The sequence below is a fragment of the Lissotriton helveticus genome, chromosome 9 (assembly GCF_964261635.1).
Source record: "Lissotriton helveticus chromosome 9, aLisHel1.1, whole genome shotgun sequence".
NCBI classification, from domain to species: domain Eukaryota; kingdom Metazoa; phylum Chordata; class Amphibia; order Caudata; family Salamandridae; genus Lissotriton; species Lissotriton helveticus.
In genome coordinates, this window is record NC_136070.1 from 1221505427 (window position 1) to 1221521195 (window position 15769).

Here is a 15769-nt window from a genome sequence, read left to right on the forward strand (position 1 = left end):
AACTGATCAATGTATTGAAACCCTACTTAAGTAAACACATGCAAAACAAATTAAAGAGATTAAACAAAAAACGGCCAGTTAATTTGAATAAAAAGTGCCCAACTCAACCAATAATGATCCAGGGAGGCACAAAAATTATCAGATTTTCAACCAACGGTGCCAACACTAAATAATTAGATTAATGCTAAGATCTAGGGATCTTCCAATGACATATTTACGAACCATAACATTGTGTCCTTAAATTCTTCTACATTTCCTATAGAGTCTGATTTGATCTCAACTTACAGTCATATGGCAAAGAAGGCCCTCAACCTGAAGCGAAAAGAGCTTTGATGGGAACCAGTTTACTTACTGAATCAATAAATCAAGTGAAATCTCAAATGCATTAAAACATATTACAGAGTGGGGTGCATACTTTTAGCCAAGATGCTTTTGAAGATGCTTTTGCCCCTTTCTGCTCGAAAAAAGTGAGCTCTGTCCACAGAACATTATGGACGCGAACAACTTACCAAAGTTTGGATTATCTAGCAACAGAAAAGGAGGTTTACAATCAAAATCTGGGGCAACATCCTTACAAGATGATCCAGCATACACAACTTTGATGTGGTTCAATTCTTGAAATAATACCCCTAAAACCTCTATTGGTGGGTGACAACTTAAAAATAACCAAATTAGATCTATGTTCAACATACAAATAAGAAGGACATAATATCTTAAACTGCCAAACAATATTGAGTTGCTTTCCAGAACTAAAAGAAAGAAACTCAAGAGGATTGATGGTAGTTTAAAATCAGAGTGACAATGGGGATATTACATGAAGTAGTAAGTATCAGGAAAAAAGGCCTGAAAAGTTTGGGCAAGAAGATTTGACTTGTGTATTAGTGATTTTCAACTTGAAAAAACAAATATCAGTATAGTCAAAAGAAATCATTAAGCCAGGAACGCTCAATCCCTTCATTTATATGAACCTGCAACTTTAAGGGACCAGGACATCTAATTGATTATGTCAATCTGCAAATCCCAACTAACAAGATGACACACAAATTATGACAAAAAAGAAATCTTTTGCAGCATCCCTATCAGGTTCAAACATTTAGGAATGAATTCTCAATTTGCTACTGGGACACTGCTGATGTAGAAAAACAAATCAAGTTTTGTTGGTAATAACCTACTTGTTTTTTCAACAAATATCAAGCGATTTTCTTTTCAAGAATCCTGGAAAAACTGATTGTACAATTAATAAAATTTCTCCACATATGAAATTATGGCTACTAAAAATACATCGGGTTGCCAATGTGGAAGATTGCTAAACCAAATTAATAACAATGTCCCATGTTATCAAATCTAAATTAAACTATATGCTGATCGTGTCACTGGAAGATTAAAATAACCACCTCATAGTAATAAATGATTGCTTTCCACCATCTTGAATAAAGGAGAAAAGCAAATATTTCTCTATCTTAGAGAAATTGGCATTGGTTCTGGAAACATATGCTCAATTCTTAATACTTTTCACTGGTGATTACAAACAAAATCTGTTACAACCATCTCAATAAGCTTGTCCTCTAGAAGATTCAACAAATGTAATGGAGAACCAATTTCGTCAACCCTTAAACATGAAAAGATATGCTAGTCGAACAGCAACTAAACATTTAATCTATTACTGGATTTAGGTTGTCATGTACTAAATGACAGATTCAAATACAATCAACTGGCTAGAACAACATTTGAATCACCGAAATCGAATAACATACTCGATTATACTTACATTCATTACTCCACCGTTCACATTATTTGTAGAAGGGAAAATGGGCAAAATACATAGGAAATATTATTGCATCTTTAATCGTGACGATCATAACTCTGGCATTACTCGAAATGATGACTGCATAACATCTATATATATATATATAAAAAGCAGTGGCATAGCCAATAGGTCTTGCACCTTGGGACCTTATAAGTGTGTAGCCAAGCAGCACATTCTCCAGACATCAAAGTTTGTGATAAATCATTTATGATATAAGGGGCCTATTACTACCAGGTATTAATTAAAGTCTTTTGACAGTGTTGCCATGTGTAGTCTATGGCACTGGTGTCCTGCCATTCATGAAAGTTATTAAAGACCCCAAACTGACTACAATACCCAGTTTAAGGTAAAATATATGTTTTTATCAGTCATTTTGCCCTTTTACAATGTTGGCATTTACAATGAATAGCATGGGTGACCTTCCATGTGGCTATGCCCTCTATAATTCCAGCCAGATAGCCTCTATAGCACAGATGTGCTAATACTACAAGTTATTTGATGCCCTATACATGGCAGCTAAGCTGCAGGGTGCCCATTAATTACCACTGACAGGGATGTCCTTGTAACTTCTGGAGATGCAGTTTACGCCTTTGGCCCGTACCTGGCACAGAACTAGAGTTAGTCGTCCCAGCTCTGTTAATGAAGGTGCGGGGGCTGGAAATGATACAACCATCACTCGCATTCGCTGTCTCAGCCAAACTTAGCCCAGTTCTAAAAGACTATGGGCCAGATGTAGGTCACCAAATACCGGTCGGTAACGGACGATTTCGGCCGTTACCGACCAGTATTTGGTGATTGAGATGTAGGGGGCCTTAAATTTACCGATTCGGTATATTTACAGAATCGGTAAATTTACAGATTCTGTAGATTACCGAATCGGTAAATATACAGATTCTCACATTTGTGATGTAGGTGGCACTGAAACAGTGCCACCGTCCTTAAGAATTCGTTATTTACCATGACATACTATGTCATGGTAAATAATGAATTCCTGTGTACATGCACATCTGTGCATGTACACCTGTGCCATGTGGCACACATACATGCCCTAAGGGCACACATACATGCCCTAAGGGCACACATACATGCCCTAAGGGCATGTATGTGTGCCACATGGCACACAAGCCAGAATCAGGGGTGCAACAGGGTGTCAAAGTGACACCCTGTCCCCCTTGCAAATTCGGTATTTTTCCTGAATCGGTATTTACGGATTCGGTAATTGACATTGATTCCTATGGGCCTCAAGGCCCATAGGAATCAATGCCAATTACAGAATCGGTAAGGAATATGCTACTTACCAGTATGCATCTGTTCTTGGCATAGAGGGCTGCAGAGTGGTACATTTATGAATAGATCGCCATCTGGTGTTGGGCTCGGATGATTGCACTTTGTTTTTCTTCTGGAGAAGTCTTTGTCGTCATAGGTGACTCCTCCTCTCGGTGTTAGTGCGCATGGGCATCGGCTCCATCCTTAGATTGTTTTGCCATAGTAGGGTTAGATGGAGTAGTGTAGTGTAGTACATAAAGATATGCCCATGTAAATGTATCTAAATAAGATAATGTTGGGACAGACACAGGTTTCCGGGGAGGCAGGGAGGGCATGTACCACTCTGCAGCCCTCTATGCCAAGAACAGATGCATACTGGTAAGTAGCATATTCCGTTCGAGGCATATGGGCTGCAGATGGTACATTTATGAATAGATTGTACAGCAGTTACCTCCCTAGCGGTGGTCACCAGTGTCTGTCGCAACTGTCTGAAATAGAGTTTTTAATACAGCTTGGCCTACTCTGGCTTGCTGTGCAGCCTGTACATCAACACAATAGTGCTTTGTGAATGTATGTGGTGTAGACCAAGTTGCTGCTCTACATATGTCATCTAGGGGAATGTTCCCTAAGAATGCCATAGATGCTCCTAGTTTTCTTGTGGAATGAGCTCTAGGAGGAACAGTTAATGTTCTCTTTGCCTTAATGTAACATATTTGTATACATCTTACAATCCATCTTGCGATGCCTGCTTTAGAGATAGGATTGCCCTTATGTGTTGGGGAAAATGCTACAAATAGTTGTTTAGTTTTCCTGAAGTCTTGTGTTCTTTCTATGTAGTACAAAATGGCTCTTTTAACATCTAGTGTATGTAGAGCCCTTTCTGCCACCGTCTGTGGCTTTGGAAAGAAGACTGGTAATTCCACTGGCTGATTGATGTGGAATGCTGAAATTACTTTAGGCAAGAACTTTGGGTTTGTTCTAAGAACCACTTTATTCTGGTGTATCTGTAGGAATGGTTCTTGTATTGTTAATGCCTGTAACTCGCTTACTCTTCTGAGTGAGGTAATGGCTATAAGGAATGCCACCTTCCATGTAAGGAATTGTATTTCGCACCTATGCATAGGTTCGAAGGGTGGCCCCATTAGTCTGGTGAGTACTACGTTGAGGTTCCAGACTGGGGAAGGTGGTAATCTTGGTGGAATGACTCTTTTAAGACCTTCCATGAATGCTTTTATCGCTGGTACTCTGAACAGTGATATGCGCTGCCTATTTTGTAGGTATGCTGCTATAGCTGCTAGATGTACTCTGATAGATGTGTACGCTAGATTACATTGCTGTAAGTGTAACAAGTAGCAAATAATCTCCCTTGTTGATAGGTCTAGAGGGTTGATATTGTTATTAGTACAGTGTATAGCAAACCTCTACCACTTAGCTGCATAGCATGCTCTGGTGGTTGGACGTCTCGCTTGTTTAATTATTTCCATGCAATTTGGGGGGAGATCTAAGTACCCAAATTCTAGGATTTCAGGAGCCAGATCGCTAAGTTCAATTGAGTTGGATCTGGGTGCATTATTTCTCCATGGTTCTGTGTAAGGTGCATGGGTAGAATTCGTAGCTTTTGATGTGGCACTTGTGAGAGTTGCAGGAGCGTGGTGAACCACGGCTGTCTTGCCCACGTGGGTGCTACTAGTATCATGGTCATTGAATGTTGTTGCAGTTTCCTGACCACTAATGGGATTAGTGGGAGAGGGGGAAAAGCGTATGCAAATTTGTTGGACCAATTTATCCATAACGCATTGCCCTGCGACAGGTGATGTGGGTACCTGGACGCGAAGCTTTGGCATTTTGCGTTCTGATGAGTGGCAAATAGGTCTATCTCTGGTTGTCCCCATCTTTGGAAGAATGGCTGCAGTATTTGTTGGTGCAGTTCCCATTCGTGTATTTGTTCCGACTGTCTGCTTAAGATGTCTGCTATCTGGTTTTGAACTCCTGGTAGGTGTTCGGCTAACAGATAGATGTTTTGAGGAATGGCCCATCTCCAAATTTCCTGTGCTAGTCTGGATAATTGGAGAGAGTGCGTCCCCCCCTGTTTTTGAATATAATACATTGCTGTCATGTTGTCTGTTCTGATCAGGACTGCTTTGTGGATAACATGTATCTGAAAGGCTTTCAATGCTAGAAACACTGCCAGTAGTTCTAGATAGTTGATGTGCAGTGTTCTTTCCTGCACACTCCACCTTCCTTGTACTGTGTATTTGTCCATATGTGCTCCCCATCCGGTGAGCGATGCGTCTGCTGTTATTGTCACCTGTGGAATTGGCTCTAGGAACGACCGCCCCTTGGTAATGTTTGTTCTGTTCCACCACTTCAGAGAGCGGTGTGTGCGGTCGTCTACCAACACCAGATCCGTAATCTGCCCTTGAGCCTGATTCCACTGTGTCGCTAAGCATTCTTGTAGCGGACGCATTTGTAGTTTTGCATATGGTATTAGCAGTATGCAGGATGACATCATGCCTAATAGCTGCATGAACACTCTTGCTGTTAGTGAGTGTTGTGGCTGAAATCTCTGAATGATTGTAAGCATTGCTTGGACTCTGATTGGGTTGGGGTACACTTTGGCTTTTTCTGTGTCTATGGTAGCCCCCAGATATTGTTGAACCTTGTTTGGTTGTAGGTGTGACTTTGTGTAGTTCACCGTGAACCCTAGCTGGTGTAGTAGCTGAATTGTCTTTTGTGTGTGTTGCAGACACTCCTCTTGCGACCTGGCTTTTATTAGCCAGTCGTCCAAGTATGGGAAGACATGAATTTGTTGTCTTCTTAGGTGAGCTGCTACCACTGCCAGGCATTTTGTGAACACCCTTGGTGCCGTCGTGACACCAAATGGGAGGACTTTGAACTGATAATGTTGTCCTTCTACCACAAACCTGAGGTATTTCCTGTGGGCTTTGTGAATCGGGATATGAAAGTAAGCGTCTTTTAGATCCAGTGTAGAAAGAAAGTCCCCTTTCTTCAGTAAAGGAAGTACTTGTTGGAGCGTGACCATGTGGAAATGTTCCGAATTTATGTATGCGTTGAGAGGTCTTAGGTCCAGTATTGGCCTTAGAGACCCGTCCTTTTTGGGGATTAGGAAGTATAGGGAGTATACTCCTGTTCCCTGTTGGTGCTGTGGAACCTTCTCTATGGCATGCTTTTCTAGCAGTGATATTACTTCCTGTTTTAACAGTGTCAGGTGATCTTGTTTCATTGGACGCTGTTTGGGGGGGATGTTTGGTGGGGTAGCTGTGAGTTCTAGGCAATAACCATGTTGGATAATTTGTCTTACCCACTTGTCTGATGTGATGTTTTCCCAGACAGGTAGGAACTGTGATAGGCGTCCCCCTACCGGTGTTATATGGTCTGGGGGAAGCTCTATGAAGTCACTGTTTTGGGGTTGGAGAGTTGCGGTTGTTGTTGTTTCCGCAACCTCTACCCTTGTTGTTGTTACCCCTGTATCCACCTCTAGAATTACCTCTGGGTGATGTAGGTGTAAAAGAGGTTTGCTGTTGGTTTGTACCTGTACTTTTGGATCCTCCTCTATAGGTGGATCTACGAAAGGAACCTCTTTGTGTCGGCTGTTGCAATGCTCCCATTGATTTAGCCGTTTCTGTATCCTTTTTCATTTTTTCTAGGGCCTCATCTGTCCCTGTTCCAAAAAGTGTTTTCCCATCAAAAGGTTGGTTCAGTAACGAGGTTTGTACCTCTTGTTTGAATCCTGACACTCTGAGCCATGCATGTCTCCTTAACATGATGCTTGTATTTGTCGACCTTGCCGCAGTTTCTGCCGCGTCTAGGGCGCACTTTATTGAAGTGTTAGTAATTAACTTCCCTTCTTGTATAAGTTGATCAGCTCTCTTTTGATGTTCTTTAGGGAGATGTTTGATGAGTGTTTCTAACTCATCATAATGCGCTCTGTCATACCTTGCAAGTAGTGCTTGTGTATTAGCTATGCGCCAACTGTTTGCCGCTTGAGATGCTACTCTCTTGCCAGAGGCATCTATTAGTTTAGACTCTTTGTCAGGAGGTGGCGCTTCTCCTGTAGATAAAGAGTTTGCTCTCTTGCGAGCGTTTGTGACCACTAGTGAGTCTAGAGGAATTTGTCCCTTAATATATATTGGGTCTTTTGGAGCTGCCCTATATTTTTTATCAATTCTTGGGTTCAATACCCTAGCCCTCACTGGGTCTTTGAATATCTCTGATGTATGACTGAGAAGGCCCTTTAGCATTGGTAGTGTTCCTGATGTTTTTTGTGCAGTAGGTAGTGTCTCTAATAAGAAGTCCTGTACTAGAGGTTCTGTATGTAGGTCTACCTTATGAAATGTTGCTGCTCTAGTAATGAGTTGTGCAAACCCAGTATTGTCATCAGGAGGTGAAGGTTTTGAGGGATATGACTCAAGGTCGGTATCATTACCTGATCCCACATTATACTCCTCCCATGGGTCTGCCTCCTCTGGGATTGTGTCCTCATCATCCCCAGGGTGTCCCCCCTCCCCTGTGTCACTCTCTCCATCTGTTGTAGGTGTAGATGGACGTGTGGGAGGAATATCTGGCCTATTGTGAGGAAGAGGCGAAGATGGTGTGTGAGGTTTGGGAGAAGGGGGAGGAGTTGTATTCGTCCCCATTGTTCTCTTCTTTGGATGAGCCTTGTCGTCCAAATGTTCATGTTTCCTCTTTTTAGGTAGTTCTGTGACTACCTTGCCAGTCTTTGGGTCAATAAACAAAGTCTTTTGTTTAGGATCCGTTCCGTGTTCCTGTGTCGGTACCGCAGTTTTCGGTTCCGAAAGGTGTTTTTTCTTTGAAATGTCCATTTGTATTTTCGGTGCCGAAGTTTTGTTCGGATCCGACTTCTTCGGTATCGAAGATGTCCCCGGTGTCGAGGGTGTTTTCGGCGCCGAAGCGTGCTTCGGTGTCGACATGGACTGCTTCGACTTCGAGCTTTCCTTGACCTGTTGCTTCGGTGTCGATGTGGTCGGTTTATCGGAACCGGAACCACTATGATGGGGGACCGAGTGTTTCGGTTTCTGTTTCGTTGCCGGGCTCAAAGGCGGGGCGTTGGAAACTTTTTTCGGTTGTCTGACCGGGCTCGAGGGCGGGGTCGACACCGTGCGGGGTCTGTTTTTCGGTAAAGGGACGTCGTCACTCACGGTTTGTTGGACGTCGATTTCCTCGACGTCGGACTCGTCCGCTTCTGACCCCGCCTCGTCGGCCTCTTCTTCCTCCTCTTCTGGGTGCTGGTCCTCGAACAGCTCCGGGATTGCTTGTGACTGCATTCTCGATACCTCGTGTCTTCGGGCTCGACGGTTTCTAATCGTCGACTTTGACGAGAACGCTGCACAGGCCTCACAGTCCCTGGATTCGTGTTCAGGGGACAAGCAGAGGTTGCACACTTCGTGTAGGTCCTTGTGTGGGAACTTAGCACCACACGTTGGACATTTTTTGAATGGAGTCCTTTCCATGGACCCCGGGCTGGACTACGTCAAGTTTCTCGTAGTCGTCGTCCTTCGAACCGCGTCGGTATGGAGTGAAGTCGCGTTCGATAACGATACCGTCGATTTGGAAAGGAATACGCGCCGGTTATAACCTTCTTTTGTTGAAGTCGGTCCGGAGCGCTTCGATCTTCATCCGAACCCGATGGCGGAAAAAAACAATCTAAGGATGGAGCCGATGCCCATGCGCACTAACACCGAGAGGAGGAGTCACCTATGACGACAAAGACTTCTCCAGAAGAAAAACAAAGTGCAATCATCCGAGCCCAACACCAGATGGCGATCTATTCATAAATGTACCATCTGCAGCCCATATGCCTCGAACATACCGATTCATTAATTACCGAATCATACCGATTCGGTAATTAATTCGGTAAAATGACCTACATCCCGATTGCCAGTTCTTAAATACCGAATCAGTATGATTCGATATTTAAGAATCGGTAATCTGGGATTACCTACATCGGGCCCCAAGTGCAGAAAAGGCAAGAAGAGCAGGGTGTACAGGCATATTCAAAGACAGCACGAAGTCCTGCACTATTGAGGACCATATTTTTGCAGATCAATAGTTAAAACAATACAGGTAAAAAGATGAAGAGGGGTAGACCAAGACAGACATACAGACATGAGTACTACAGAAGTTGAATGGTAAAGGTGGGGACACATGGATAGGACTGAAAGGAAGCAACACCAGCCAGACATATATGTTTATATTCTGAGCGGGTGGCTGGGTATTGCGTGGACAGAGACACTCACAAACAGATGGAATCCAGGTACAATTATAAAATGAGCTAGGAGGAGAGGGGAGGTTCAGAAATGTATAACAAGAAAGTAGTGAGGTAGATGGAGTGGTAGTAGACAGAGCTAGATATAGATAACTAGACAACCAGATTCACATAAATAAATAGGTAGTCAGAGCGGGACAAGGGAATTCTTTTACTACAGGGTGGCCCTTCCTCTTCTCGGCCCGTGCACCAAGACCAATGCCTATATACAACTACACAGCTACCTTTACTGACACCCTAATCAACTTTTACCATCTTGCCTTGTGCCTTTCATCACTGAGGATAGAGTTGTTTGGCTCCCAGATCATTCCCTTCTGGCCTCTTCTCTCACAATGAGGAATTTAATTTAAGGTTTTTGCAGCATGAAAGAAATCAGTGGAATAGCACCCTCTTCGAAACCGGAGGGCGCTCAGAAAACTAATAAAGAAACAATGCTTCAGAATCTTGACATCCTATAATCAAACAGGAGGACACTTACTTTCATATTTTAATTCACACCAAGCACAGCCAGTCCCTCCTGTTCATGATCAACGGTTAGCATTTTCAGTTCATGGCCCTGCCTTTTAGTCTTCGTTCTGCCTCAGACTCATCACCATATATCAGGACCCAGTGGCAGTGCCCGAGCAAGGGGTAGGAGTGTTGCAAGATGACTGGCTCATTAAAGGCCTGTCACCCTCTTGTGGAAGTCAGTAACTTCCATCACGGCTGCTGCTAAGTTGAGGCCTACCGCCCGGCACAACTGACTATGTTGGGGCTGACGCTTGTATCCTGGATACCAGGAGGAGTTGCCGCTAGGACTGCTGGGGATATTGCCTGGTACAGCCGACCTTTTTGGGCCATCATCCATGACCCTAGTATGCTAAGAGAGGGCTGCTCAGAACTTTGGAGCCATCACTCATGTCAGAGGAGTCCTCTCAGCCGGCACAGGAAAATTTAGTCAAGATCAGAGCTGTCCTGCAGCACCGCTACTGCCACTTCACCTTACCAGCAAAGAACTGTGAAGGAGAAACAGCTTGCCGCACCCAGTAGCAGTCGCTGACTGTTCCGCGCACCGCCAGGCCGACCACTGGAAGATGCGATGCAGCTAGCCTTGTCACTGGAGTGCAGGAAGATGTGCCCTGACTCCTAGATACTTCGCCAGGCCCTTGTTCTGCACGACTGCAGCAGACCCTTCTGAGACTTGTATGATTTTTGCAGATTAGCACCATTGTGAGTTGAACTTTCAGGGCCTTTACCAGCATGCTAGTCATGAGGGACTTTTAGTGAAGTGTTATGTCCCCCAACCTAGGCCTAAGTAGTAAAGCGACCTTTCACCTACATTTGTCCTACCTTGCATGAAGATTCTGAGTAAAATCTCCTGTACATAACAGGATTACCATACCCTGTATAAAAGTCATGGTCATCTTAGGGCGACAGACCTACTTTGCATAGTTGCAATTATTGATTTAGGCTAATTTACATAATCATACTCCCAACATATCGATTGTGGTAGGAACCCCAATGCTATCTTTGTGGTATAAAAGAACTGTACCTTCACTAGGTAACCAGAAGAGACGCTGACACAAGACACTGAGGTCCCAGCATGCAGAAGCTTCGACACGCAGCGGTCTAACATCTCTTGTGGGTTGTCCAACTCGGGACCAAGACATGGTCCTTCATTCTCTCCCATCAGGTAATGCGGGTTGGCTCTTTCCTGGGGGATTCTTGGCTGTACACCCACATACATGCTAGGTACACTTAGGTTGGGTCCGCATCGCAGGAGAACGCTTGATTACTGTCATGTTTATATGCCTGCATATATTCACGGTTTTAGCACCATGATAGAATTCTATCTTCTATTTACTCTGTTGATGCTTGCAATCTTTTACATTTGCTTTTGTCTAATGATTGTCGCAGCAAACACGTTTTTTACTAGAGTGACGCGGGTTCAATAAATGCCTACTGAAAAAGTCCCCAACATTTATTCGGAATATCTCTCTGAGACTAGGTAAGCATGATTGAGCGAAAAGTACTGTACTGTTTCCACGATCCCTGAAGTGTCAAGGGGTGTCATGTTCGGGGGCTTATGGTGGCACTGTGAGCTAGCTGGTCTATAGGCTGACATATCCTTTGGGGGGTGTCCGGAATCAATCTAGACACCAATCCATTAGATTATGTTATCAAACAAACGTGAAGATTCTATGTATTTTTAGGAACTACACAACAGTAGTTTAGTGTGATGATTTATACTTTGCATGGGTAATAAATACAGATCTTCTTACCAAAAGTAAGTATTTGATTGAGCACTCTGATTGTGGGCGTCACAGTATTTTGAGTATTGCGTCTTTGTGTACCGTGAGCCTACCTCCACATGAAGAGCCTTGGACTGATCGACCCATGTTACCACAGAGTCAAATGCCGAAGGGGTAAAACTTGGCTCAGTTATTCAGTTAAGCACAGGGACAGCAGGAATAAAAGGCCACAATCCTCAAGGATGAACCCAATAACCTATGTTTGCCCCAAGGAACTTAGAAAGGGGTTAAGAAAGCGATCATACAATTTCAAAGGCTAGTGATGTGGCCCTTGATGCTGTCATCAAGGTAACTGAGAATTCGCATGTCATCTACGTAACAAACAAATCTAGGACTGAGGAAACTGATGAAGGTGATTAACGGAAGCATAGATGTTTTCATAAAAACAACAGATTTGAATTCCAAGTAGAAAGGGGCTATTGAAGAAAAAAAAATGTGATCCAGGCCCATACAATGCCATGAACCTCTGATTCCTTGGGTCATGCCAACAGCTATGAGACCCTGTGAATAGCGGCACATACATCCAGCAGGACCAAACCAGAACATATACCAACCTCTGTCAGTAGTCATAATTTATTAAAGACTGACGCAGAGTGGACTCAGTGCGATGAGATGGCTGAAACCTGGACTTTGCAGCATCCAGGATGTTGTTGGACTCTAAAAGAGTGGAGATCTGCCTGTTGATAGTTTTTTTAAAAGGTCTAATGGAAAAGGTAGCAAGGAAATGGGGCTCAAAGACATGGAAGGATGGGTCTAAGATATGTGAAGCTTAAGCCACCATCTCATAAACAGATCTCATTTATTAATTTATTGGACTGCTGCATATTGCACAAAAATTATACCTTCCATTTGTCTCATACGGTTTAGTGATCAGTAACATATAGTGATGAAATAAAAATTGTAGGGGAATTCATCAAAAATGCAGCAAGCAGTGTCGTAAGTGAGGAATAGGCATAGTTCATTCTATTACTTCGCTGTCTAACACTCTTACATATGCAGTACTTCTAACTGAATCTTTAGCTTTCCCTTACTGTCTGCATATTTGTTTGAAACACTGTTGATTCCAAAAAACAGAATGCTGACTTTGCTGACCCAGGCAGGAAATCCGCACATAACTGCTGTGGCACATTATCTGGTCAGAACAAAGGTGCTGGAAGAGGCATTTAATGGCGAGCAATGTCAGATTATGAAATTCCTGGCAGTAGAACTGCCCAAGATGGTGAACAGTGCAGAACTGTTGGTTTTCTACAGTACACAGGTGGTAGTAGTTGGTCAACGTAATTCTCCATTATGTGCTCCAGAAGGGAAGTCATTGTTGGTATGGTCATCATTAAAGATGATGAAGTTATCATATATAGTTGCAGAAGTTGCAACAGTCAACAAAAATAGTGGTCATTGACACTGTCATTGTTGCTGTTAATGAGACATTCACTCTTGGCCTGACAATGGAACTTTTGTTGTCGACAGAACATGCTTGCTAGCAGGCACAGACAATACGCCCATTGATGTCAATGGTCTAGGTTATTTCCTTCGTGGACTAAGCCTAGCCAGTGTTCATCAACAAGACTTTGTCGAAAGACTCTTTGAAGGTTTAGGAGGCATATTCAGCATGGAAAGCCAGTGAAACATCTAAGGTATAGGATTTTTTGACTTATTGTGGAAGCTAGAGGTTTGTGCCTTTGGAACAGGCTCTGAGGGCTTCAAGGTTGGAGTCAAGAGAGTCTCTGAATATGAGGCTTTAACTAGCTCCACCTTGGCAAGATGCACACTTTTAGCGAACACAGCACCTGGAAAAATTCACTCCAGATGTGCAAAAATTCTTGCCTCTGTCACTAAAAGTTTCTGAATGGACCTTTGGAATATTTTGCATCTTCTCACCACATGTCCAGAAAGATATAGTACATATTTCTTGTGGGGCCATCATGGTAGAGCTTCCTAGTCCCATAGGACTGGCAACGTTTGAATAATGCTACAGCTTTAAGAGGAGTGTATGCTATCTGGACGGAGTTCGAATGGCTCAGCCAGCCAAATACCAAAGGGGACACAAATACTGCATTCCTAATGTAGATCGTGGTATTAAGATCCCTAAAGAACAGAATTGAATACCAACATGAACAACAAATCTGCAAATCTGAAGAGAAGCGCTCTAGAGATTGCCTTGCTCTCACAGTCAATGTGGTAGAAAATGTGACCAGCTCAGACTCTATGGGGATTTGGAGCAGAGTCCTTTCAACTAACTGACCAGAGTTTGAGATCACATAAGGAAGTGAACTGGACTACATGTAGCCTATGGCAGCTTCAACGAGGCAGTTTCAAAGAGTATGAACTACTGCTGTATTAACATTGGATCTTTCCTAGATACTCATGCTTGAATATTTTGTGATCAAACAGGCAATCATCAGCAGTCAATGTTGAACAACAGCACATACAAATGAGTGCGGGGACTCCATCTCCTCCATGTCAAACCTTCCCTGCATTTGTGTTGCCCTCGTCTTTTTTTGGACAAAGGGAGGCTGGAATGGGCATAGACAAGGCAAGGACGAGACAGGCTGCGGGAAGAGACTGTTCTGCAAATGGAGGATATAGCAAATTAACCAAGTGGGAGATTAGGGCAGGATACACACGGCGAGAATAAATGGCAAGCTCAGTACCATATTAACACAAAAACAAGAGCAACAGCTTGCCATTTTCCCATTCATCCTGATGTATTAATAGCATTCCATCACAAGTGATGGAGACAAATTAAATATGTGAACATAAAACAGCATAGAAGAGAAACCGGGAAACAATAATAGTAGCAGGAATAGAGGGCTAGGATCTCTGGTGGGTTATGTTTTCTTCACAGCAGCAACTTGACAGGGCTAAAAGAAAGTGGAATGAGATTACAAGGTGTCCTATCTTCTTCTCTTGCTGCACTCCTAGGATTTGGAGCTTCCTCCTCACCCAGATATGGCAGGCTCCCTCACTCCTGGTATCGAAGAAGGAACTGAAGGCCCTCTTCAAACAGTACCATGTCATGAGAACACAACTTCTAACCCCCTTGTCCTGCCTGTATTCCATACCACATCCCCATTCTCTGTGCTCCTCCAGAACACCAACTTTGTAAAGCACTTTGTTGTTTTGTACCTCGGTTTTCGCTATAAAAAATAAAAAAGCACAACTGAAGAAAACAACGTAAGATTTGCCTGTTAAGAACAGATTGTAACTAAACAGTCTGAATCGGCGTAACAGTCTTAATCTCTCTATTCTTTATTATATGCTTCTTCATTTAACTTGTGGACTGGAAGGAGAGTAAAAGAAATGTAACACCATCCAAAGACTTACCAGGGCTAAAGAGAACTATAGCTTTAAGGTACGCATATTCATATCCATCAATATCAAGTTTAGCCATACTATTGCAGAACTCCTGAAGTTTCCAGATATGCTCCATTACTTGTTTTACTCGGTCCCCAGAAAGCTTATCTATAAAAGTGAAAACAGAACTCCATTAAGTGGTTTCAAGAGATACTGGCTTTAAAAGAAATGGTGCTCTGATTTCTCAACACTAGCATTTTTAGCCGTAGCCTTGCAACCCAGCATTAATTATACATGTGTTCCCTGCCATTTCAGCATATGACATTGCAGCCAACCATTTAAAAATACGTGTATGCTTTTTCTATTGAGATACAGAGTATTGATAAGTAATTCAGCACAGTAAATTATTTCCTGTAGAATGTACCTGGACTAAAGAAACATAACTCGATCTGAAAATCTCAGCATAACTCACAGAGCAAGTCAGTGCTCTAGACACCAGATCTCACTACATATATAGCATCACCTTGGCTGAATAACTTTCGAATTGTTTCCATTTCCCTGCACCATAAAGCACAGAAAATTGGAGAACTGCTAAAACACGCATTTGCAATGCAATAGGTCTCGCAGCATTAAAGTTTGAGTTATTGGCATTGTATATGACAATGTGTTGCATGAATTTTTTTGCAAAGTCTGTATTGGCGCAATCCAAATAACAGACTAACATGTCCACCACTATGACAATGCGTTGCATACATTTTTCGAAAACTCTGAATTGGTGTATAAAGATGATTTGCAAACTGTCAG

General features: G+C 42.9%; 1 protein-coding gene across 4 annotated transcripts in view; it reads right to left on the reverse strand.

Moving 5' to 3' along the window:
* The window catches only part of NR2C2 (nuclear receptor subfamily 2 group C member 2), a 268072-nt gene that overhangs the window by 13785 nt on the left and 238518 nt on the right, over positions 1-15769 (reverse strand). For all 4 annotated transcript variants that reach the window (XR_013601140.1, XR_013601141.1, XM_078661704.1 and 1 more), the window contains exon 12: positions 14996-15133. Coding sequence is in view for 2 of the 4 variants with exons in the window: in XM_078661704.1 (XP_078517830.1) it covers positions 14996-15133 (138 nt within the window). In the remaining 2 variants the exon portion in view is untranslated. The remainder of the gene's footprint in view (positions 1-14995; positions 15134-15769) is intronic.